Raw genomic sequence first — 25,115 nt, 5'->3', positions numbered from 1 at the left:
CCTGCCCTCTCCTCAGTTCTAGCACTGGGGTTCCACACATAAGCGCCCAGCAGAGCCCAGCATTTTTGTTTTTGTTTTGTTTTTGTTTTTCAAGACAGAGTCTCTCTGTGTAGCCCTGGCTGTCCTAGACTGGCTTTGTAGACCAGGCTGGTCTCAAACTCACAGCGATCTGCCTGCCTCTGCCTCCCAAGTGCTGGGATTAAAGGCGTGCGCCACCACGCCCAGCTGAGCCCAGCATTTTATGTGAGTTGTGGGCATCTGAATTTAGATTCCCATGCTTGCGTCTGAAGCATTATCTGTTTAATCTGTCTCTCCAGTCTCTGGATATAGTTTCTAGAAGGTGTTTGGCAACTTGGATCAAAAGCCTTTCTTTCTTTCTTTCTTTCTTTCTTTCTTTTTTTTTTTTTTGAGACAGGGTTTCTCTGTGTAGCCCTGGCTGTCCTGGACTTGCTTTGTAGACCAGGCTGGCCTTGAACTCACAGCGATCCGCCTTCCTCTGCCTCCCGAGTGCTGGGATTAAAGGCATGCGCCACCACTGCCGGGCCAAGCCTTTTTTTGTTCCTTCTTTCCTTCTCTTTCTTTTCTCTTCTTTTTCTTTTGTTTTTTTGTTTTTGTTTTTGTTTTTTTGTTTTTTTGGTTTTTCAAGTCAGGGTTTCTCTGTGTAGCCTTGGCTGTCCTGGACTCGCTTTGTAGACCAGGCTGGCCTCAAACTCACAGCGATCCGCCTGCCTCTGCCCCCCGAGTGCTGGGATTAAAGGTGGCTTCTTCTACTTCTTTCGATATGGATAAGTTTATTATTGAACAGTGGGGAGAGCTGGAAAGGGGGAGGGTTACCCCAAGCAGAGAAGTGCCCCAAGGAGAGGGAGAGGGAGAGGGCAGCAGCAAGCCTTACTGTTTACTTTGCTGTGGCTCACATAAAGACAGGCTAAGTGTCAGGGCAGGTGACTGGAGGCAGGAACTGAAGCCGAGGCCTTGGAGGGACTCCGTTGTTTACTGGCCTGCTCCTCCTGGCTGGCTCAGCTTGCTTTTCTATACAACCCAAGACCATCTCTGCCTGGGGGTGGCACCGCCCACAGTAGGCTGGGCCCTCCCATCCAACCATTAATCCAGAAAATGCCCAACAGACTCGCCTACAGACCAATTTGATGGAGACAAATTTTCAGTTGTGGTCCCCTCTTCCCAGATGACCCTAGCTTGTGTCAAGTTGACAAAAACAAACAAACAAAGAACTAAACAGCACTTAACCTGTATGTTTTACCTCACCTAATAATTTCATAGCTGAGGATTTAAGGAAGTGAGAATTAGCATATTATAGAATTAATGACATATGGTGATAGCATAAGACTCTAATAATCACACTTGTATGTTTGTATATACAAGGAAACATTTTCACAATATACTGATGTTTTCAAAGGCATAACTAAACAAGGCGGGGCATGGTGGTGTACACCGGTAACTCCAACCCTTGGGAAGTGCAAGCAACAAGATCGACCGAGGACATTCTCAGCTGCAAAGCAAGTTTGAGGCTAGCCTGAGGTACACGAAATCCTGTTCGAGCAACAGCCACTTACTTACCACATAAACTTAAGCTAACTAATCCTGGCTGGTTTGGTTCCCCCCCCTCCCTCTTCCCTCCCCCCCCCCCCCCCCCCAGCTGAGGGTCTTGCGCTTGCTAGGCAGTTCCTCTACCACTGAGCTAAATCCTCAAGCCCAGTCCCGGCTGTTTATGAGTGCCTTCTCATGCGTTGTTGAGAAACAGGGACCCCGTACACACAGCTTCACGAAAAGGGACTGCCAGAGAGTAACTCAGAGCTGTGACTGAACTAGTGAGAAACCGGACTCAGTCTCAGTAGGACTGCACCACGCGTGGGCCCCTCCCCCAGGATCCTGACCGTGGGTGTAGCTCAGACAGCTGAGTTCTTTAAGATCTTGAAGGCTGAGCTCCTCCCTGAGCATCACGAGAGCTAAGGGAGTTTCCCCACAGACTTCCTGTGCCCTGTTTGGTCATTTGAATCACATGACTGGCTTGGCTGACAATAGACTTGCAAGTTCTCCGGAATGTGCTTCCCCCAGGAAACAAATGCACCCTGTGAGGAAGGAGGTGTGGGATTTCATACCAGTTTGCTAACAATATGAGAGCCCTGAAGTTCCCCTTTATTGTTTTGACAGGCAGTATGGATTTTATCTTTCAAGGTAGGGCTTTCCTGTGCAAGCCTTGGACTTGCTTCCTAGACCAGGCTGGCTTCAAACTCACAGACATCTGCCTGTCTCTGCCTCCCTGAGTGCTGGGATTACAGGCGTGTGCCATGGCCCCTGGCTTAGAAACACCCTTTTCATTCTATTTAAATTAGGTAGGCTAATATTTACAAAACTCTCTGTGTGCTGTGTCTATGTGGGCACAGGTGCTTGTTGAGGCAGGGAGTCAACACTGGGTATCTTCTTCGATGGCTTATTACGTTCTTTGCTTGCATTATCTTTTGGTTTTTCGAGACAGGGTTTCTCAGTGTAATCTTGGCTGTCCTGGACTCGCTTTGTGGACCAGGCTGGCCTTGAACTCACAGCGATCCGCCTGCCTCTGCCTCCTGAGTGCTGGGTTTAAAGGTATGAGTCACCGCACATGGCTTGGACACAGGATTTTACTAAGCTTAGCTGGCCTCCAACTCAGAGATTTACCTGCCTCTGCCTCTGCCTCCCACATGCTGGAGTTAAAGGTGCTGTCATCATGTCCTTCGCTTTATTTAAAACTTACAGTGACATGCCTGCATGTACACCTGCACACAAGAAGAGGGCACCAGATCTCATTATAGATGGTTATGAGCCACCACGTGGTTGCTGGGAATTGAACTCTGGACCTCGGGAAGAGCAGCCAGTGATCTTAACCTCTGAGCCAGGTCTCCAGCCCAAGAGTTACAAATTTCTACGTGAGCCCAGAAGTTCTGAACTAAGGCCCTCAAATATATCACAGCCAACACTTTACCACTGATCCAGCCCCTCTCCCCACCCTTTGATTTATAACTAGAATATTCTCCTGTGGAAAAACCTTCAGGCTGTACCTCCTTAGCAGTGGAGGGTTAACTTCTAATTCCTTAGCGACGAGGAGGCTGCTCATGTCTGTAGTTGGCACGGCCTGTACCTTGACACTGGAGGAAACCAGGTCGAATCTCCCCCAAACCTCGGCTGTACCCTCTGACAAATAGAAAAGGGCTTTTCTTTCTTTTGGATATAGATAAGGCTTCATTTACTTTACTAATGTTAGGGTGTGGCAGAGGACATAGCCCCAAAGCAGGCACTAGATGAATTTCAGCAATATTTTAAACCAAATGCCCACAGGCTATTTAATCCCAGCACCAGGGTGGATGGGGCAAGCAGTTCTCTAGCCCTGAGTTCAAGACCCAACAAGGCTATACAGTGAGAACCTGTCTCAAAAACCAAATAAAAATACTGGTGCATTTTGTTAGTTATTTGCTTCCTCATACTGAGATTTGTATCCCCAGGGAGGCTTACATCAGCATTCTTCTACTTTTGTTTTGTGTTTTTGAGACAAGGTTTCTCTGTGTAGCCCCTGGCTGTCCTACAGCTTATTCTGTAGATCAGGCTGGACCCCAACTCAAGAGAGCCACCTCCCTTTGCAGAGGACCAGCACATGGCAGATCATCTGAGGATCTGCCTCCCTCTACTGGTCTCCCACGGTACTGTAGCCATGCAATGCATAAACAATCATGCAGATGTCAGACAGGCAGAGGGTAACCAGATGTCCTGAAGAAGGTATGATTTTTCGGAGCTCTGGTGAGCTGTTGGTAGCTATTACTAAATGAGCTATGATGCTGAGACAGGAACATGGTGAAAGCCATGGCTATGCTTTCCCAAGAGCAGCCTGACTCTGACCTTGTAGAGAGAAAAGGTTCAGCCACATAGCTGGCTTCATTACCCAAACCTTCGGTCAATGTTGGCAAACATGTCCTCCAGGTCAAGCACCTTTCAGGCACAGGGAGGTGACAAACACACATAAGCCTAGGCTCTGGCATCTCGTTGTATCATCATGCTTGGAAGTGTAATGCCAATGAGGTTTTATGAATTCCAAATACTTCATTGGCACAATGGAGATCCAAATAGCACCTTACCCTTAACAGTACTGCGAAAATGAAATGTAAGCAAAAACCTAGCATAAGGCAGGGAGCAGAGTAAGCACTCATGATGCATGTGTACAGGTTTGCACAATTCTGAGGTCAGGGATGGAGCGATGGCTCAGTGGTTTCTTAAGTGGTTGCTCTTCCAGAGGGCCTGGGTTCAATTCCCAGCTCCCACGTGGCAGCTCACAACTGTCTTTAACTCCAATTCCAGAGGATCTGGCACTCTCTCCCATATACACATGCAGGCAAAACACCAATGCAAAGTGGCGGTGGCACACGTCTTTAATCTCAGCACTCGGGAGGCAGAGGCAGGTGGATTGCTATGAGTTCGAGGCCAGCTTGGTCTACAACGGGAGTCTAGGTCAGCCAGGACTACACAGAGAAACCATGTCACAAAGAACAAAAACAAAAACCCACCAAAACCAAAACCAAAACCAAAAGAAAAAACAACTGGGGTCAACTGAACAGGCCAACTTAACGGATGGTAAGGGATTTTAATGTATATTTTTTTAGCTTAAATTTTATTCTGTTATCACAATTTGGTGCCAAGGGGATTTTTTGTTTGTTTTGTTTTGTTGAGACAGGCACTTGCTATGCAGTCCAAGCAACCTTGAAATTGAGTCATGATACCCAGCACATTTATCACCAGATTGCAGAAATTAGTCTTCTCCTTTAAAACGTTGACTATGGGATACATACTTTATTCTTCTGTTTTAAAAGATATCTTTTTGTCGTTGTTTTTTTTTTTTTGAGACAGGGTTTCTCTGTGTAGCCTTGGTTGTCTTGGACTTGTTTTGTAGACCAAGCTGGCCTAGAACTCAACAGCAATCCACCTGCCCCTGCTGAGACTGAAGGCCTGCGCCACAGTGGTCCGGCTTGACATCTTTCCTGAACCTTGCAGTTATCCTGGAGTAGTTTTTTGTTTGTTATTTTTCTCTCTTCTGTTTCTCCCACTTACTTAACAAGACCAAAAAACCGAGCCAGTGCTGAGTTTAGAAAAAGGTGGACCTGATGCTGGTGACCGGTTCAGGTTCCGAGAAAAAGTGCAGCTAGGTCTGCGGGAACATGCAGAAGGGAGTGAAAATGGTCAGAATGGTTGCCGGGCTCTGGGTGGGGAGAACACGACCCACGAACAGCTTCTGAGGCTGAGAAGAGACTGCACGACAGAGGATCAGAAATAGCGGCGCATGAGCCTGGTCACGGAAGCAAAGGACAGCTACGCCAAGAACAGCCGCCCTGCGCCAGCCCATGGGAATCACCGCACCGCGGGGGCCGAAGTTGGGCAGTTATTCCCGACATGCTCCTCCCGCAGGATTTCAAACCACGACAACAGCCTCCCCCGCACGCCCTCCGGCCTGCCCCAGCAACAGGCGGCGGCCGCCGTCTCATTGGCCGAGGCACGCGCTGCTGCGTCCTCATTGGCCGCGTAGTCACTAGCCCTCTTCCGCGCTCGCAGCGACCTCCATTTTGTCGGTAAAGGCAGGAGGAGGTTGGTTGAAAACGGAGCTGTGGTCTGTGACTCGCTCGTGGGCAGTTTGATCAGTACACCGTTTCTCCCTGGAAAGGGAGGGAAGCTTGGGGATCGAGTGGGAGCTGCCGCCGCCGCCCGAACTCGAAGTCGGTGAGTGTGGCGGGGGCGGCCATGTTGGCCACCGCGCACACCATTGTTGGACCGGGCGGGACCGGGCGGGAGGAAGCAGGGCCGGGCGGGCGGGCGGCCCGGGAGGAGGCTGAAAACCTGCCGGTTCGCATTGCGGGCGACTGGGAGCATGAAGCTTGCGACTTACTAAATTGGAAGGCTTCTCAGCCTTGTGAGGGTGTTTGACCCTCTGAGCCGACGTATATGTCTATATTGGAAGCGTTAAGTCCGAATAAACCCGGTGTGCTCGCGCAGCCCTTTAATCCCAGCACTCGGGTGGTAGAGGCAGGCGGATCGCTAAGTCCGAGGCCAGCCTGGTCTAAGCGAGTCCAGGACAGCCAAGGCTACACAAGAGAAACCCTGTCTCGAAAACCAAAACAAGTCCCTAGTTTCTTAAGAAGCGAATGCTTCCTTAGCTTGCCTTTAAAACGTGTAGGGCTTGCAGTTAAGTCTTCAAAAAAGTCCCGAGGAGTTGTAAGCTAATATTAAAGCCATACATCTTACTTTGAAAAGCCTTCAAGTAGCAATAACCATTTACTTTATGTCTGAGGGACTTCTTGGGTTGCTTTCAACTAATTACTTTTCTTTCCTTTTCTAGCTAGGACTTCTCTCAAACTTGTGTGCTGAGGAGACTCGATGTTGGCCTCAGCTCCTAGGCTGAAATCAGCAGATTGGCTCATGAAAACTTGCATACTGAGACAAAGGAAAGGATCTAGCAGAAAGCAACGTCTCTTATCTTGGGCTTGGCAGCAGGGAAGAGGACAAGGAGCGGAAATCCTGCAATCTGAAAAGCAGACTGAAAGGTATAAAGAGTCGCATCATAATGGGGCCAGTATCTTCTGATAGCAGCCCTGCATGCTGATATGTGCCTGGGAATCCCAGCAACACTACTTAAAAGTTGGCAGCCAGTCTGGTATAGGAGACCCTGCCGAAAGGGGGTTGGTTCAAGTGTGTAGAGCCATCTTCTTAGGCTATACAAAGAAGGAACAGCTTCTCTGGCATCAATTTCACAAACTGGTACTTGGCTCAGAACTTGCTGTATTATGGTTTGGCAAGGCAAGCCCTGCCTATCTGTATCCCCAGCTAGTCTCATATATATGCATCATTCTCTCTCTCACACACTTCTAGAGCCGGGGCTTTGGGACACGTGGAAGCTTACTATTATTTACATTTATTTACAGGTGACAAAGAAGCTGAGAATGGGTGGTGGTGAGAGGCATACCATTCCAGACCCTCAATCTAGAAACGCTAGTAAGAGCCAACAGCACAGCAGACAGAAGACCAAGGATCAGAATTCCCAAATGAAGATTGTTCACAAGAAAAAAGAAAGAGGACACGGGCACAGCCCATCGGCAGCTGCATGGCAGGCTATGCAGCACGGAGGGAAGAACACGAGCCTTTCTAACACCACAAACTGGAATGCTAGCTTAGCAAGTCCTAGCTTGCTTTTTAAATCTCAAGCTAATCAAAACTATGCTGGAGCCAAATTTAGTGAACCACCATCACCAAGTGTTCTCCCCAAGCCACCAAGCCACTGGGTTCCTGTGTCCTTGAACCCTTCAGATAAGGAAGTAATGACATTTCAACTTAAAACCTTACTTAAAGTACAGGTATAAGATTAGATAAGTACTAATTTTAAATCTTGTGATGTTTACACATGGCCACCAGTAGGTTTGATATTTTGTGAAAACTGCTTACAAGTATAAGCAGATTGATGTGCTATGTGCACTGTATTGTAATAGTATTGGTGCAGTTAAAGTGACTAATCAATTCTATTTGGTAGTGTTGGCTAAATTTTAAGTTTAGAATTGGGAAACAGTGATCATCCTTTTTGTGTGTGTGATGGGAAAAATAGGATTTATAGGCTAACACTCATTTGTGAAGAAATCAGACAGTAAGCATTTAGCTAAAATACATGAAAGACTGCAGACAAGGCACAGTTCAGTTACACATTCTAGGGCCACCCAGATCTTACGGACAGTAAAAGATTTTTTTTTTTAGCTACACTGATAAATGTATAAAGGGCACTGGAGTGCATTAGGATTAGGCAAAGTCAATAGCCTATATTGGTCTATTCAATTGAATAGGTCATATTCAAACGCAGTGGATAGGTGTTTATTTACCTAGAGACATACCAAATCTTTTTCAAAAATAGTATTGATAGCTTTCAAAGAACATTTCATACTACAGTGTCCCACAAAGCATCTGAGGTGATCTGGCCTCATACAAAATTTGCTTGAAGCAGGGAGTTATGTACGTTTAAATATCTAGGGAGGAAAGAGCCATGTAAATACATGTAATAAGCTTGTAACATATGTAAAGTTTTCTCGGCCTTTACAAAGTGAGAATATTTTTAGTGTCAATTTGGTGAATGTAAGGCTATTAACTTTTTTATGCTATGGCCTAATTTTAAAGGTCTCCAGTTTTTAAGGTTGCCTGTGTGCTTAAGTGCCAGTAAATCTATGTGATGGCGTGCTCATGAACTATACAAAGTAAGTCTGTTGTGTTAAATTTTTATAGCTGAAAAGATTTAAGCTGCTAAGACATTCCCTGTTTTTTTTTTTTTTTTTTAAAGATGTAAGATGCAGTACAAGACTCCTTCCCCAATCTTCTTAAACCCAAAGACTCATTTTGGCTTTATGAATCCTAAAAAGTAACTGGTTCTTAAGTGCAACCAGGATTACTTATGCAAAGTTAATCTCTTGCATGGCTAACCCAAATAGCAAGTATTTTTCAATGTTTATATTGTATTTTAAGTTTTATCATACTTCTCAATTAAGTTCAGACATTGCCCAAGCATTGCATACCCATCCTAAAGGAGCTCATAAAATAATTATGATCAGATTTTAAAACATAATTCAGAAATAAAACTTTTTCCCTCCCAGTATATTGTTTTTATTTAAATGATTTATGGCTGAACAATCTTGAAATGGCTGTGATGGTGCTGCTTGGCTTGCTGCTTGGGAGCTACTTTTTTCTTTAAACGATGAGAATAAAGAAGTGCACCACCATGCCCAGCTAGACTTTAATCTTCCTTTCCCACAGGCTGACGGGGGAATAAATCACTTATGCAAACGCATAAATGTTGTATAAGGCAATATAATTAAAAATCACATCTTATGATTACTCACAAAATTAGGTTAGCCTGGTTTATATAGAGACCCAGTCTCAAACAACCAAAAATTTAGTTATTAGTAATTGCAAACTTACTTTCTGGTGGACAGTTTAAACTACTTAGGCAATCCCACAGGAAGGCTAAACATATGAATTGTATTTAGAAGGCTAGATTATTGTTTCATGCCCTAATATAGTTCCATGAACATGACTAGTGTCAATTTAACATTTTTGAGACGTCTGTGTAGACTAGGCTGTACTCAAACTCAGCGATCCCACCTGCCTTCTATGTCAAAAAGACTTACTATGTATAGTGTTCTGCCTGCATGTACATCTGCAGGTCAGAAGAGGGCAGCAGATCTCACAGATGCTTGTGAGTTGCTGGGAATTGAACTCAACCTCTGAAAGAGAAAGCTAGTGCTCCTAACCTCTGAGCTATCTCTCCATCCAAATTCTTTTTGTGCTTCTGCCTATAAAGTTGTTTTTGATGTATGCGTTAGAATACAGTGATATAATTGGATTTCTAGTTTGGGATTAAAATGTTTGTTGACTTTACAAACACCTCATTAGACACTAATAAAACATTACTCATAACTTGCAGGCAGGGTGGCACACTTTCTTTAATCCCAGCACTAGAGAGGCAGGCCTGGTCTACAAAGCCAGGGCTACTAAGAGAAACCCTGTCTGGAAAACAAAAAGGACTAATGAAGTGTGAGTCAGCCTTCAGTCAGTACAGTTGCATGAAATTTCAATCAGTGTTTCTGCCAGAGCCAAAAAGTATGGCAGAACCTACTGGATTGAGTTGCTGAAGGCAGCCATACTGTACCAGCCTTCTATGTACTTTGGTGGCAGTGATACAACACCGATATGACAACCTTACCTTTAGTTTATTAACACAAAATATTTCAGCTTCCCATGTTCTCCCCACCTGCATTTTCATAGGCAAGACTCAACAACTCTAAGTCAATTTATCTCTAAAACTCCAGAAACATGTCCTCTGGGTACAAGGTACAATACAGTTTGCAGAAAAACCACAAATTAAAAAAAACAAAACAAACAAACAAACAAAAACCCTTGCTAAACCAGTTTTTTAGTTTCCAATATTCAAAAAAATATGTGTTCTGCAAACAAAAAGCCCTAGAATACAAAGGCCTTTCAAAAATTTATATGCCTCAATTTCTTATCCCCACAATTCTGGGGGGTGGGGGAAGCAAAAACCCAACTACTTCACCTTTAACACAGGGTGAATGGTGAACCAGCTTTACAAATACACAGCCACTAACAACACAAATGGAAGAGACAAGAAAACAGGAAAGAGAAAAGAGCCTTTTTCCATAATAGAGTATCTTGAGAAGACTAATAGTTGAAGACAAAAGTAAGTTGTGTCTCCATCTAGCAGGTCCTGGCTATTGTTGAAGTTACAGTTTTTGTTTTGTTTTGTAAACAGGGTTTCTCTGTATAGCTGTGACTGTCCTGGAACTTGCTCTGTAGACCAGGCTGGCCTTGAACTCAGAGATCCACCTGCCTCTGCCACCACCGCCTGGTGAAGTTACAGTCTTTAATCTCAGTATTTAAAAAAAAGAAACAGTTTAAAATAAAAGGAAGTTCAGTGAAGAACCAAAAGAAAGCCAGCTCAGAGTGCCTGATCTTCAACAGCCTATAAATCTTGGAATATACTTAATGTACTTCTAACCTAGTAAAGTTTTAAAAGGTATGTAGCAAAATTTCCTGTCTACATGGTGGGTATTCCTTAGAAGACAATTTTCTCAGGGCCGGGCGTGGTGGCGCACGCCTTTAATCCCAGCACTTGGGAGGCAGAGGCAGGTGGATCACTGTGAGTTCGAGGCCAGCCTGGTCTACAAAGTGAGTCCAGGACAGCCAAGGCTACACAGAGACTCTGTCTTGAAAACAAAACAAAACAAAACAAAGAAGACAATTTTCTCATTTGAAAAACAGGATAAGGACTCACTGGGAGTGATTTAAGGTTAAGTAGAAATATCTGGAAAACATGACAACTTGCAAAGCAAGTGCTTAGTAATATTGACAGCATTTAGTGTACCACGGAAACCACAGTAGACAGACTAATACAATTACTCTAACTCAACAGCTACTCAAACCACAGGAGTCCTAATTTACTGTTACTGTACTTGTAAATGAACCCAAATAGTAAATAAAAAGACCCTATTCAACAAAACGAAATGAAATGAAACAGCCCCATCTGAGCACACTTAATACTCTCCCTGGAAGGCCTTAACCTCAATTTGAAAGGAAATGGAAGGGGGAGGTAGAACAGCTACAAACTGCACAGATAATATTAAATACATGGTCCTCTGCCTTGAAAACCAATCCAATGATAATGATTATTTAATGGTATAAAATACATGTAATTTATAATCTTAAAATAAACGCTAAATTCAGTTTTTATCAATTTTTATTGTGTTCTTGGGGAGGGGGGGACTATAAAAGCATTTCCAACTTGATTCAAAATAAAAGCATCAACAAAAACGCAGCCAAAATTTATAACTCTCACCTGGTACCTGCTGCCTTTTCGAGTTTAGGCAGGCTGAAGTTTGTTTGAACACAACCTTCATTTTACCTCTCCCTTCATTTATGTGTAATCCTACTACATTTAAAAAATGGTCAAAGGCTTAACACTGTTTCCAGATTTCAGATTTTGACATAGTTTTAAATATGTGGCAAAAATACAACAAAAATTCAAATGTGATGGAATTGGTATTATGATAAACAAGCTTCATATCCTAATAAGGAACTAAGGAATCCAAAACATTTAGTGATACTATAAAGTTATTTATTAACTATACACAGAATATGTCCCCTATAAAATGTACAAGTAGATCACTAAAAAGTCTAATCTGGTAAACATTTTCTTCAATACAGAATCCACTAAGTCCAATGGGGTAAGCTGTCTGCCTCAAAGTAATCTAATTGTAGCACCCAGGGCCTACTTTAATGCAAAGTTAAATACCTTTTATTTTGGAGATTATCTATTTGACCAAGCCAAGAGTTAACAACTTAATATTACTGTAGTATATTAATCACCGCACAATAAATCAGTTTATCACAGGTTCTCTTCATTATTCGTAGCAATGGGATACAACAAATACTAGATACTTTAAATGGCAGACAACCATAAAATTACCTTTCTTTGATAGTATATTTTGTTTTGTAATTACATTAGGATGAGTGGTATGAAATATCACAATATACCCCAGGATAATGAGCCTACACTGTAATAATTCACTAGACTGTGCTCAGTATGTATTTACCTAGAATTATCTATTCTTCTCTTCAATTATCCAGTAGGTTTTACCCACAGCCATGGTTCAATAAGTATCTGTTGAACATACTGTCTAGGCAAGAGGTGAGAAGAGATGGCCCTCACGAGTGGATGTCAAGTATGAGTAGAATCAGCCTGGGAAGGAGTGGTTAGATGTGCGCTGCATATGGTATACAAGTAAATAAACTTAGATGCAACAGAACAAACAGTTAAGCAGAAAATACTGGCACTGGAATAAACAAAGGCAAGACCTGCCATAATTGGCCTTAAGTGGAACTGACTTTTAAGAGATAACCAAGAAAGTTTTATATTGGACCACACCTTTACCATCCAATTTAGTTTTGAGACAGACCAAGAGAGGCACTGTTAGAGACTATGGCTGTCTTCCTTGATATTCAGACATCCTAGTTTCCAGTAACTTATCATGGACCTGCAACCCATGAATCAATATTAACCTGTTCATATTTAGGGATTAGTTTCCACAAGTACAAAGTTGAGTTTCCTTTTATTTGTCCTAAAATGCTTACTTTCAAACTTGAAGGGACTTCAATTATTCCATGTAGTTTCGTTAATTCTTTTATCGTTTCAGACCAGAGTCAAAACATTCGTACAGTATTCATACTGCAGCACCTTCCACCCACCCTTTGGTCGCTTCAACTGCCCTTCTTTGGTTCTTTTTTCCGCTTTCAGATCTTTCTTGAAGTGTAGTAAGTAGAACTGTACTGGGTATTCCAGCTGCAGTTTGGTCTTAAATAAAAGAAGGATGTTTGTCAGTTTGGTTTTCTCTTTATTCTTCTCTGTGGTATACAGGATTTTGTTAGTTGAATTGGATGTAGCAGCTTACTGGGCCAAAATTTCAAGAGAATAGTACAGTAGTTCCCAGGTCTTTTCCCTGCGTTGTAACTTAACAGCTCAAACCTGTCCTTTCTCACTGAAGCAGTCATTCTCTCTCGCTTTTCTTCTTGCTTACTTGGCTTATTTAAAAGAGAGGGGAGAAGGGGAAAAAAAGCAGGTTTTTTTCTAAGTAAAAGAGAGGCGAAGTGTCAGGCCTCTCTTGAATTTTGACATGACTATCCTACTCAATGGAGCCCACTACTAGACACACAGGAGTTTCTCCTTAACTATGGACTTAACAATATGATCCAAATTTAGCTCAAAACTGTAAAAATCCTCATCATGTTATCAGTAGGAGCCTAATATGAGTGCAACTGTATACAGTCCTTACGAAGCTCTGTTGGGCACACCATTTCATAAACAAATGTGTAAGCTTCTCAAATTAACAGTCTGAGTGTATAAATTGACAAAAACAACGTAAATCAGGTCTTCTAGTTCTATGGAATGAGCAATTTCATTGGGCTAACCCTTCTACTACTGTTTCTATAAAAATTTAAGAACCAAATCTGGGCTCTGCCATTTACAGTTTTCACTCTGTGACTTAGTTTCCTGATATGGGGATTGAGTGAGGAGAATCGTCCTTAAAGGGTTTTGTGAACAGTGGGGGGGTAGACACGGGACGGGACCCAACAAAGTATCTTGAATAATGTCTGGCACAGAATAAATAATAAATTACCAGTAACTAAAATTCAGTCCACAAAATACCTGAAACCAACCTCCCCTGGTGATTACCATTTAAAAGTTCACTGACATTCAATGAAAAAAATTTTACATCATGTCATAAACATAAAACCCAGTATGTCTTGTTTAGGAAGGGGAAAGAACAGGAGTCTTTGTAATAATGAAAGTATAAATTTATAGTTAGCTTGTCCAAATTTTCAGTTTAGTATATCTATCAACACTACTAAATAACCTCTTATATTATTTAACCCAAGAGGCTTAATGAATAACCAATCATGGCATGACTTTGGCATAAGGAATTCTTAAGTACTATGTAAAAGATGTAGATTTCTGGTAGGGCTATCATTCCCAGAGTAGGGTAGTTGTGCCTAATGTCAACACTGGTTAAAATAGTCCTAGATCTACAAAAGATTATTTGCATTATTTTAGACTCATTCAGAACTATAATAATTCCAGTTAATCATTATTTCCTTCATTTTGTTTTTATTATAGCATGTTTGCTTAATTTACAGCAAGCAGAAAATAAGCTGGGTCTTGTTTTGATCCAAACATTGATGTTTTAAAGGTTGTACACAATATTTGTTAAAAAGAACATATAAAAATACCTTTTTAGAAGCTTCTATAAGAAAGAAAATACAAAGTTTAACCCCACAACTTTCCTCTTTGCTAGAACTGCAAACTACTGCTACAGTTTTAAATAGACTTTTTGTTGTTTAAACTATACATCCAAGGAAAATCTAAAAAATTAAAGAAACGTGCATATAAATGATTGCATAGCAGAACAAGAACATTAACTGCAAACAGTAAAGAAACAAAAGTTAGAAATACTATTAAATATACAAAGGTTCTAGAATTAATCCTCCAAACACATTCCACACACAGTTCTTAAGAACCATCTCTTGTTCTCTACAAGCAAAGTCTAGATTTCTAAAATCAAAATTGAAAGGAAAAATAAGGTAATCTTCTAGAGGGATCATCGCCCACTGTATCTTCACTCACATCTGTAAGCAAGCAGTCTGAGATTTTAAAGATGCTAGCTTTTTATTCTGAAATGACACTGGACATTTCAAGTCACTGTGTTGCCTCCAAAACAATACTAGAAGTCATAAATATTTAAGGGTATCATTTACTTGGTTTTAGTCATGTCCTACATTATCAAAAACTAAGTGATGTGGCTTTTTGCTTAAAACTCAGCTTTCCAAAAAACTCACGGCCCCACAGAATCACCCAGGAGTGTCATTTTCTCAACTTGCCTGACAGTATTAAACTGTGGCGTGAAGAGCAAGCCTCCCTCATGAAGAGAGGGCAGGCAGATTTTGACACAAACGCACATGCCAAGTGCTGTAAGCATCAAAAATCAGTTTGTTTTACACTAAGCAGATAAACAAACAAAATGTACTTTCAAACAGTTTACTTGCTTCTAACGTGGGGAGGGGGGAGGGAAACATGAAACAAACCCCCTAAATAACAATGATCAACAATAGTTAAATTTTAGAGAAACTATGTTAAGAACAGTCTTTTCCCCCTTAAAATGATTTCCACCATAATCGACACACTCAAAACTTAAGGGGAATTCCCCAGCCTTGTGTTTTAATGTTCCAAATCTTAGAAACCAGCAGGGCTTGAGGGGGAAAAGCAGTGAAGGCTCCATGTTTCAGTGAAAAGGTCAATCTCCTTGAAAACGCTATTTAACCCAGTTGGCATCAATCCCCAGACAGTGGAGTTAACAAAAGAACTATACCACATTGCATCATAAATAATCATCATGGGCTTAGACATCTTGACAAGACAGAAAGGTCCACCCTGAACCTAAATGTGTCTGAGCAGTCAGTGTTGTAATGTGGCTACAACTTCACTTTTTTGTATCATCCTATCTTATTAGCAAGCTACATTTCTAGGTTAACAGTTCTACCAAATATGGATATGAAAATTTATTTTTAATAAGACAATGTTGCAAATTATGGTCAACCAACATCTTTTCACCAAATACTTCAAGCATAAAAAATGAGAATCTTTACAAAAATATACAGACACCACAAATTGGTAGCTGCCCATAACATTAAACAAACTGGACTCTTAAGAGTGGCTTCTCAACAGCATATCATTTTAATTATAACCATTGCCCAGTACAGGGAGAACTAACAAGTATTTTGCTTTTTCTTTTAAACGCATCATTGCAACATTGTATTCCTGATAATTTAGGTATACCAAACTATGAGTAGATGAATGATACATGCCTAGAAAGTATCATGGTTTCTGCTATCAGTGGCCACTGGACTTGGGACTAGTCCAAGACCTTGATCTAGATTTTGACCTAGACCTAGACTGTGATCTTGACTGAGATTTGGATCTAGGTGGTTCTTTTTTCCTTGATTCCTTTTCATATCTTGAGCCAGACTTATAATGTGTTTTGGAATCTGTTTTAGAGGTGCCTCTAGTTTTGGTGTGAGATGCAGACCTAGAACGTGATTTAGCCTTCATTTCTTTCTTGGGCTGGGACTTGGACCGTGATCTTGAATTGGATTTAGATCTTGAAAAAGATCGATTTCGGTGTTTGAATCTTTCAAAACAGAGGAGAGATACAATTAGAGTAAAAATTAAATTCTATATTAATCAAATTTGTTACTTTTAGAGCAAAAGTTCACTCTGAAATCGAAAATCATGAGTCTTTTTCAAAGCAAAATTATTTACCTATCATTGTCGGAATGGCTTCGGCTACGCCGTGGTCTTCCAGTCGGTCTACTGCTAAAAAGCATATCAGAAAAGGCAAACAGTGACAAATGTCTATTTATAGTCTTGATTTTTAAATAAAGCATTAAAAAATACATTTAATCTTAATAAAGCACCTAACACACAATTACGCATAAGGCATTTAAAAAATATATTAGCAAGCATCTTTTAAGCTTTTTGTTTTTTTGTTTTTAGAACAGAGTTTCTCTGTGTAACAGTCCTGGCTGTCCTGTACTCACTTTGTAGACCAAGCTGGCCTCGAACTCACAGCGATCCGCCTGCCTCTGTCTTCAAAGTACTGGGATTAAAGGTATGTGCTACCACACCTGGTTGCATATTTTTTACTTTTAAGACAGAGCCTTGTAACAGTTTATTGTTTAAATGAGCCTAGAGCTCCTGAGCTCACTGTGGTGCTCCCACCTCAGTCTTCTGAACAGCTGAGATTACAGGTTAATGCCACTGTACTTGGCTATAAACATTGAAACAGGTCACTGCATACCACACTTACTTTCTAGGACTGTAAGATCTCCTATAGTTATAATCAAAAGAGCGACTCCTTGATCTCCTCCTTTCATAACTTCGGCTCCGAGAACGTCTGTATCGGTCATAGTCATCGTAACGTGAAGAGCTGTACACATTCCTCCCTTCCTTGGCTTTCATTTGATTTGGTGCTAGGGAGCAGAATAGAGACACTTAGAAACATTAAAGCCTTAGCACTTAAGCAGTCATACTCTAATAACACCCCCAAATCCCAGAAGCGCCCCCCAGGACAGGAGTTACAGAGGCTGGTAATGGTGTGGGTGCTGGAAACCAAGCCTGGATTTCTAGCAGAGCAGTTAGTGTTCTTAGCTTAGCCATCTCTCCAGCCCTACGTTTTAGAGACAAAATCTTATTAATATAGGCTTAGCTGGTCTGGAGCTCAGTATGTAGAAAGACTGGCCTCAAACTAGGAGTGCTGAGATTAAAGGTGTATGCTGTCATACCTAGGTAATCCCTGCATTCTTTCTCTTACACCAAGTTAGTAAATATTGTGTTTAGTAACTCAAAACATGCCTTTGTTTTGGTGCGAGAAACGTAACTGGAATGTTATTATTAACTCACAAAGATCAGACTGCCCTCGCCTCCCAAGCACTGGGATTAAAGGCATGCACCACCACCACACCACGTGTAAAGTCCTTTTGACTAGAGGAACCAACACAAGAGTATCTGAAATTCAAGATTTGGCCTATAAAGAACATGTAAAAACATAACCATGTAGCTCTGAGAATCAATGTATAGAAAAGCTAAAAGGAGCTCACACTTAATTAGCAACTCTTCAACAGCTATGTTAACCCATCTTTTAGTATCTCAGCTAATCTGTCTAGAACAGCTGAGTCAGAATTCAAAGCCAGGTCTACACAACTCAAAAGTCCATACCCCTACTACTCTAAGTAAGCAGCTAACATATGGCGTATTCTTGCCAAGCACTAATATAAAATCCAGACAAGGTTTAATCTAGTCTTCCCCAGTCTAGTCTAATCCGATGAATTCATTTCCATAGTCATGCACCCACACAACTACCCAAATAAAAATTTAAGCTCTTTTATGAGATGACTTAAGAGAGAAAAAACAAAAACAAACGTAAGCATAAAAAGCAACACACTGTATATGTTGGGTATAAGGGTACTTACTCTTCCGATCCCCCTGTGCGAACTGTATTTCAATTTGACGCCCACAAATCCATTTTCTGTCCAAATTATGTAAAGCATCTTCAGCATCACGAACATCCTCAAATGTGCTAAATGTTAAGGGGCTTGAGAAGTTTTGTAAACTTTGATAATGAATGGCTTGCCAAGCCTGATACAACTCACAATCTCCCAATATTGTTCATTCAGACCCTACTTAACTATTTGGTTGACTCACCACAGTATAAAAATAAAATTTTCTATTGCATAGTTTTAAGAAACACATGTAAATACATGTTGTAATAAGATTTGCTTTAACCACACTACCAAGGTACACCATAAAAAACTTCCCTATGTACTAAGAATTAGCTTTATAAAACAAAATAAAAAAGCAAGTCAGTCAATTCTGTGGGTACTAAAAATTTTCTTACAATAAAAACCAAAATAATTTTCATATTTATTTCAAATAAAAAAGATGCCAGTAGTTCTTAGGAAGCAAAGTGTGCTTTATAAGAGATGAAAGCACTGACTTAATTCATTTTTCAGACACAGGCAATATTATTTCATGCAGTTGTCTCCCTTGTACTGCACAGGAAAGACAGGTATGCTAGTCACTTACAGGCATTAAGTTGAAGTCAAGCAATACACCCATCACTACTATGCCAAATGCACATTACATCTATGCAGACTGTAAAAGCGCTCCACCAAGACATGGCATGAGGATTCCTCAATTGAAAAGGACTAACTACAACACTAACCATGCAACTTCCTGCAGCACTGCATTTCAGACTGGTTTCCCACTGAGTCATGACAGGATTTACCAGCATGGAGTAGGAAAACGTACTCTGTCCAAATACATCTCTAAAAGCATCATTCTAACGGGAGCTAAGTACACTCAAGACCCTGACTTCTGGAGTGGACTTTTACTATATCCTGAAAGTCGTCATTCTAAGCACATCCAGTTCAGTTTCTTGAAACCGAAATACACGCAGATCTGGAGCATCAACTAAGAAAATACCCCCAAAGTGACACATTGTTTTCAAAACTGACATATTTATTCAAAAGACAGTCTGCTTCAGCCTATCACTAGACTTACACTTTTTGTTCCAAAAGTAATTAAAGGCCACAAGCCTGAAGCTCTCTTTCTGAAGCCAGTATGTATATACAGGTTAAACAGAAGGTTTTCCCAAAGCCCCAAATAACTGTGCTTTCAACTTTTAGAACCTTAGAATGCTGTAAATGAATATCCCTCAAGGTTAACTGTACTTAGTGCTAAACTTAATGGGCAGTCTACTTTGTTACCCCAAGAGATAGTAGTTTCAAAATAATTCACATCAGTAGCTACAAGATTACGAACATGTGCAGAGCATTCTTGGATGCTATCCTTAAAAAACGGAATCCTGGTATAGAAGACAAGGTTTTATACCTTACCTACCTCTAAGCCCAGGATTGGAGGAAAAGACTAACTAGGAAGAGAAATATGGAAGACCCAGCAGTAGTAGGGGCAGCCAGGTATCACTGTATTGGCTATCAAGAAATCTTTATGTCCCCAAAATGAAACTGACACGCCTGTTAACTTACCACCCTTGTATCATTACTGTTCAGGCACAACATACTCTTGAGGTAAATTACTGCTGACATTGTACCCAGGCCATCTCAGACAATGCAAACCCCGATCAACATTACACACCAGACTGGATCAATGTATTCATGAAGCCAGACATAGGCACTATCCTGTCCTTTACCTTTTACAACTAACCCACAGCTTTTTCTCCTGACCATTGGCTCCACATAAGCAGTTTTGGCTTTCCCCTGAGTTTCATTAGGAATTTATAAGGTCAGAGTTTCAAGAAAATGAATTTAAGCAACAGGAAAGATTTCTGGCTTCAAATTCACAGCCTTAGACAGTGCCCTCCCTGCTTCCTTGCACAGGGAAATGACCTTACAGAAGGTCAAAAATAGGAAATCTCCTGAAATTTGGGGTCAAGACTCATTCCCTATACACCTCAATGAGGACTCTGAAAGAGGGTCTTCTGCAATACATGCAGGGCCAGGAGTCACAGAGTCAGCAGCCACTTAGGAAAAACAAAAACAAACCAAGAAGACCTATCTCTATATATTTCTAGTGGCTCGTCCCTAGACCATCAGCTGTTTTTCTAAGCAGTACCCAGTGCATGCACTTGCTCCCCTTTTTGTAGGGCGCTGTGACTAGATTTTAACACCTTGCGCTTCTCCAAAGAACCTCTGATGACCTGTCCTAAAACCAATTATGCTGAACTTAAAACTTAACAATGTTCTATTTTGCTATATTTAACTTGATAAACTAGGAGAAAATACACTCACACAAGACCACAATCACAATATCAAAGCCCCATACAAATTCAAGTTACAGGTTTTGTCACTAGACCAAACCAGCATAATTATGAAAATAAACTGCTTGGAAAACATTTAAAAAAGAAAGAAAGAAGAAAAAAAAAAAAAAAAAAAAGAAAGTAGTTACTCCGTAGGATACATCAGGTATGGCTCCTTTTATCTTGGCCATCATTCAACTTCATCTTGACCTTTAACTCTTTTAGTGCTTGTCAGAAGGACTTGTCATGAGATGCTTGGTCAAATATGACAGATGGCTTTATCTTTAACTTTGAAAAACAACCTTTTCCCCCTTTGTGGATAAATCGAGGCTTTGTCTCCCATTAGGCTTGTCCTTCTTCCAGCTTTTCTTTATTTTTTCTTTTCCCAAACTCTCCCTTCTCTTCAAGCCTGATCCTTAAGAGGTCTTTGGCTTGTCTACTTGCCTTAAGTGTTGAACTCTACTCTATAAAAGTTCTTTCATGCTTTCTCTTTGGGGTCGCCATAACTGTACAGCTTTACATTCTGAGGTAACAACAGAGGACAGCAAATTAGGGGACAATATTAAAGAAGTTTACCTCATTGTTATACAATTTGTTTTTGATCAAGTGATTCAAAATAACAAACAAGATTACTAAACTTTAATAGCTAAGAACAAGAACACATTAACTTTTACTTTGACATATCAAAGGTGGCAACAACCAATGTATTCAAATTTAAATCACATAATCACTGATTTGAGTTTCAGCAGCATGGATGGGAATTTAAATGTTTTTGGATTAACTTTAATAAATAGGCAATGAATCAGAATTTTTAAAGATTTGAAGACATAAGACATTAGAGGACAAAAGTAAGACTATTTTTAGATGTTACCACTTACATAAAACTTGAATTTCAAACTTCAACACCCCTCACTAATCATCCATCTGAAGAAAGGATATTGAACATATGCAAATCCTCTTGGCCGTCGAGTGTAGAAATCAAGTGGAACATAAACATCTACTATTGGACCATAACGACCAAATTCCCGACGTAAGTCTTCGGACCTAAAACATCATAAAAAAACTCAAGCCTGAACATGTTCATATCTCAATATCATCTTGTCTGGTCTACAGAGCAAGTTCCAGGACAGCCAGGGTTAGGTACATGGAGAAACTCTGTCTTGAAAATCTGAAGACAAGGCAGGCAGTGGTGGCACAGGCCTTTAATCTAAGCACTAGGAAGGCAGAGACAGGTGGATCTCTGAGTTCAAGGCCAGCCTTGTCTACAGAGTTCCAGGACAGTCAGGGCTACACAGACAAACCCTTTCTCAAAAATCCAAAGCCATCCACCACCCTGACTCCCCATTATTCCAGACAGGGTTTCTCTGTGTAGCCTTGGCTGTCCTGGACTCGCTTTGTCAACCAGGCTGTAACTCCGAGGTTGGCCTGCCTCTGCCCCCGAGTGCCAGGATTACAGGCGTGGGCCAAGCGCAGCCTACTTTTGACTCCAGCACTGTTAAGGCAGAGGCAGAGGGAACTGTTGAGTTCCAGGTAAACCAAGGTTACAGCAAGACCCTGTCACAAGCAAAACAAAACAAAACCCAAACAGAAAAACTGATTAACTCAAGTACTGGAAAAGCCGAGGTAGGAGAATTGCTACAAGTTTAGGGGCAGCCTGGGCTACATATAGTCTGAGCTAGAAGGAAGGAAAGCACTCTGTAGTACTGGACATGGTCTCTTATGCCAATCCCTAGGATGGAGATGGCTAAGATAGGATAAAAAGTAAGTTTAAGGCCAGCCCAAGGCAAATCATAGCCTGTACCTGAGACCCTGTCTCTAGGAAGAGAAGGGAGCTGTGCTTATAAGGCTATTACTATTTTATATCACATCAGTAAACCATTATAGTTTTAAAAATCCAGCCTTCACTGTGCACAAAGGGCATGTCTTCTGTGTTTTTCCCCACTGCTTTTTGAGACAGGGTTTCTCTGTGTAGCCTTGGCTGTCCTGGACTCTCTTTGTAGACCAGGTTGGCCTTGAACTCACATAGATCGGCCTGCCTCTGCCTCCCAAGTGCTAGGATTACAGGAACAAGCCACCATGCCCTCTTCTGGTTTTTTGTTTTTTTGAGACAGTGTTTCTCTTGTGTAGCCTTGGCTGTCCTGGACTTGCTTTGTAGACCAGGCTGGCCTACAGCAACCCACCTGCCTCTGCCTCCCTAGCGCTGGGATTACAGGCATGCTCCACCACTTCTGGTTGGTGATTGTTTTTAAAAAAGAAGACATGCCCACACACCTTTAATCCCAGCACTCAGGAGGCAGAGGCAGGCTGATCACTGAGTTCAAGGCTAGACTGGTCTACAAATCAAGTCCAGGACAGCCAAGGCTATACAGAGAAACTCTGTCTTCAAGCCCCCAAAACAAAACAAACAAAAACCAGAATCACCAGGCTGGTGGTGGTCCCAGCAGCAGAAGGATCTCTGCTAACCTGTCTACAGAGAAAGTTCTGGGACAGCAAAGGCTACAAGAGAAACCCTGACTTAAAACAAACGCTGTGAGTTAGAGGCCCTCCAAGGCTATTCAGGGAAACCCTGTATGGGGTGAGGGTGGGGGACAACAACAACCAAAACCCCACACAATTACCAAAATACTCTACCATTCTGAAAAGCACTGTGTATTTTTCTATCTCTCTTTTACGTCTCATTCTAGTCTAAGTGGCCTCGAACTGGAAAGCAATCCTGACTCAGCCTCCCAAATGCTGGAATCGCACAGGCCTCAGCTTACCCTAAAAATTTTCAACGGCATCAGCCATCAAAAATCTGAAATAAAACCACACTATCTACAAGTGTTAAAATGACAAAAGGGAGTTTTTAAGTAGCCGTTTATTAACCGTTTTTGTTTTATGCGCATTGACTAGAGGAAGTAAAACAAAAAAAATTTAAGTTTTTCTTTGGAGTTTATTTATATACACGAAGCGTGATCCTATGATTAAAAAAATCTCTTCCAAAAAAAAAAAATGCGAAGTTAATTTAAAGCAAGGGAATCGCTGATACCGAAAACCTTACGGGGCTGGCCTTGAGCTACAAGACCCATCTGAGTGCTGCGGCTATTCCGGGCGACAAGGCCTACTTAAAAAGTATCGCCTCCGTGCATCTAAGTTAATCACGAAGGTCCTAACGGGAGAGATGTCTTCAGCACTCCGGTCCCAAACAGATTTTTCCACGAAAGACGAAGAATACTCCATTTAACCGGGGGGGGGGGGGGCGGGAAATCGTAATTTCTCAAACCTCAACCATTCCTTTCTTTCCAATTATCTCTAATCCATTAACCACCAGGCCTACAGCTGGGGAAAATAAAGCTCCCAACACACCCTCCCCCGTTCCCGTTATTTCACTAGCATCTAGCATCTTCTCTTGACTTGGGGGAGACAGGGGTCCTGTCGGTAGCCCGAGCTTGATCTCTAACTCGGCGTCGATCCTCCCGCTTCAGCCTCGCCGAGTGATGATGGCATCACAGGCCCGGGCCGCCCCGCCTCGCCTCCTTTTTTTTTTTTTTTTTTTTAAATCTCTTTCAACAACAAAAATTTCCTTTCAGGGCGAGGGGGCGTGCACCCCACGGAACGTGGACGTTGGATCAATGAGAAACAGACGTCCGGCCCGCCGGGCTGCAGCAGCCACGACCACGCGGGGAGGAAGGTCCCCGAGTGCTCGCCTCCCGCGCGGCTCGCACGCCCCACGGCGGCGGCGGCGGCGGCGGTAGCGGCCCGGGACTCGCTCGCTCCCGCGGGCCAGCAGAGGTCGGCGGCGCGGCCTAGACCCGGCGCGGGCCCCGCCATCTTCGCCCCGCCCCTCCCCCGCGCCGCCGCTCGCTGCTCCCGGTGCGCCCGCGGCCTCCCTCCCCCGCGCAGTGGCTACCACCCCGGGGGCTCTAACCTGGTGTCGTCGGCCACGTTCCTGACGAACAGAGACGTGTTGGGGGGGCGCAGGTAGCGGGACATGATGGCGGCGGGAGTCTGGGCCAGCGGCACTAACGGGCTCAGCAAACCGACCGTCCGCAGCTCTGGCGGCGGCTCACATCCACTCACACACACGCACAGACACACAGACACACGCACACTCTCCTCTCTCTCTTCCAGAGCCAGAGGGCTCCGCTACGGCAACTACCTCTTCTCGCGAGATCTCGCTCCCGCCTCCACTCCCCTTCCCACCTACCTCCCCGCAGCACCGGCAGGGACAACGGCTTTTTCCCGCGAGATCTCCGGGCGCGCGCCTGCGCCCTGCCGCTCGAGCCGCGGCCTCAGTCCCATTCATTGGCTCCTGGAGCGGGTTCTTTCCCCTCCCCCTCAACTCGTTCTTTCTTTCTTTAGCTCTTCATTTTCCCGCCCTTTCCTTCTGCCTTGCCGCTCGGGGGGCAGCCCCTCCTCGCGTCGCCAAACGGATGTTTTAAGCTACAATGGCTGCGCTTTTAAAGCATCAGAACCCGGAGAGGCTGCCCCCGACACCCTGTGTTCCGAGTTGTGCCTCGGTTTTTCAGCTCGGAGTGCTTGCACTCTGCCTCGGCGGGGCTGCTCTTGCCCCATATCTGTGTCACCTATGCACGCAGCCCCCTCTCCGTGAGAACCGGGCCCTACTGTCCTTTA

General features: G+C 42.6%; 2 protein-coding genes across 6 annotated transcripts; one reads left to right on the top strand and one right to left on the bottom strand.

Annotated features, from left to right (window-relative positions):
* Positions 1 to 5,573: 5,573 nt before the first annotated feature.
* PNRC2 (proline rich nuclear receptor coactivator 2) lies at positions 5,574 to 8,328 on the top strand. Its single transcript, XM_084788376.1, has 3 exons — positions 5,574 to 5,751; positions 6,368 to 6,572; positions 6,951 to 8,328. The coding sequence occupies exon 3, from the start codon at positions 6,969 to 6,971 to the stop codon at positions 7,383 to 7,385; it is 417 nt and encodes a 138-aa protein (XP_084644502.1). The 5' UTR covers positions 5,574 to 5,751; positions 6,368 to 6,572; positions 6,951 to 6,968; the 3' UTR covers positions 7,386 to 8,328.
* Positions 8,329 to 12,669: 4,341 nt separating this feature from the next.
* Positions 12,670 to 24,703, bottom strand: SRSF10 (serine and arginine rich splicing factor 10). 5 transcript variants are annotated; one of them, XM_084788359.1, is made up of 7 exons: positions 24,409 to 24,703; positions 21,441 to 21,545; positions 18,157 to 18,260; positions 16,995 to 17,157; positions 16,448 to 16,501; positions 16,215 to 16,316; positions 12,670 to 12,928 (listed from the first exon to the last, which is right to left on the bottom strand). In XM_084788359.1, the coding sequence occupies exons 1-7, from the start codon at positions 24,471 to 24,473 to the stop codon at positions 12,868 to 12,870; spliced, it is 654 nt and encodes a 217-aa protein (XP_084644485.1). In that variant the 5' UTR covers positions 24,474 to 24,703; the 3' UTR covers positions 12,670 to 12,867. The 5 variants fall into 5 exon arrangements, with proteins under 5 accessions (XP_084644485.1, XP_084644484.1, XP_084644483.1 ...); XM_084788358.1 differs by lacking the exon at positions 16,215 to 16,316 and having other exon boundaries at positions 16,448 to 16,498; XM_084788357.1 differs by lacking the exon at positions 16,215 to 16,316 and having other exon boundaries at positions 24,409 to 24,700.
* Between the last annotated feature and the right edge of the window lie 412 nt (positions 24,704 to 25,115).

The sequence above is a fragment of the Acomys minous genome (assembly GCF_964271855.1).
Source record: "Acomys minous genome assembly, chromosome: 6".
NCBI lineage: Eukaryota > Metazoa > Chordata > Mammalia > Rodentia > Muridae > Acomys > Acomys minous.
Note: the sequence above shows the minus strand (reverse complement) of the source record. Positions and strands in the feature narration are given on the sequence as shown.

What these genes read in the sequence shown, in the direction of transcription:
- PNRC2 (XM_084788376.1), top strand. Translation starts at nt 6,969, where the DNA reads ATGGGTGGTGGTGAGAGGCATACCATTCCAGACCCTCAATCTAGAAAC.
- SRSF10 (XM_084788355.1), bottom strand. Translation starts at nt 24,473, where the DNA reads ATGTCCCGCTACCTGCGCCCCCCCAACACGTCTCTGTTCGTCAGGAAC. An exon ending in AACGTGGCCGACGACACCAG is followed by an intron (nt 21,546 to 24,408) that starts GTTAGAGCCCCC and finishes ATGATGTTTTAG; the next exon opens with GTCCGAAGACTTACGTCGGG. An exon ending in AGAGGATTTGCATATGTTCA is followed by an intron (nt 18,261 to 21,440) that starts ATATCCTTTCTT and finishes AACATTTAGCAC; the next exon opens with ATTTGAGGATGTTCGTGATG.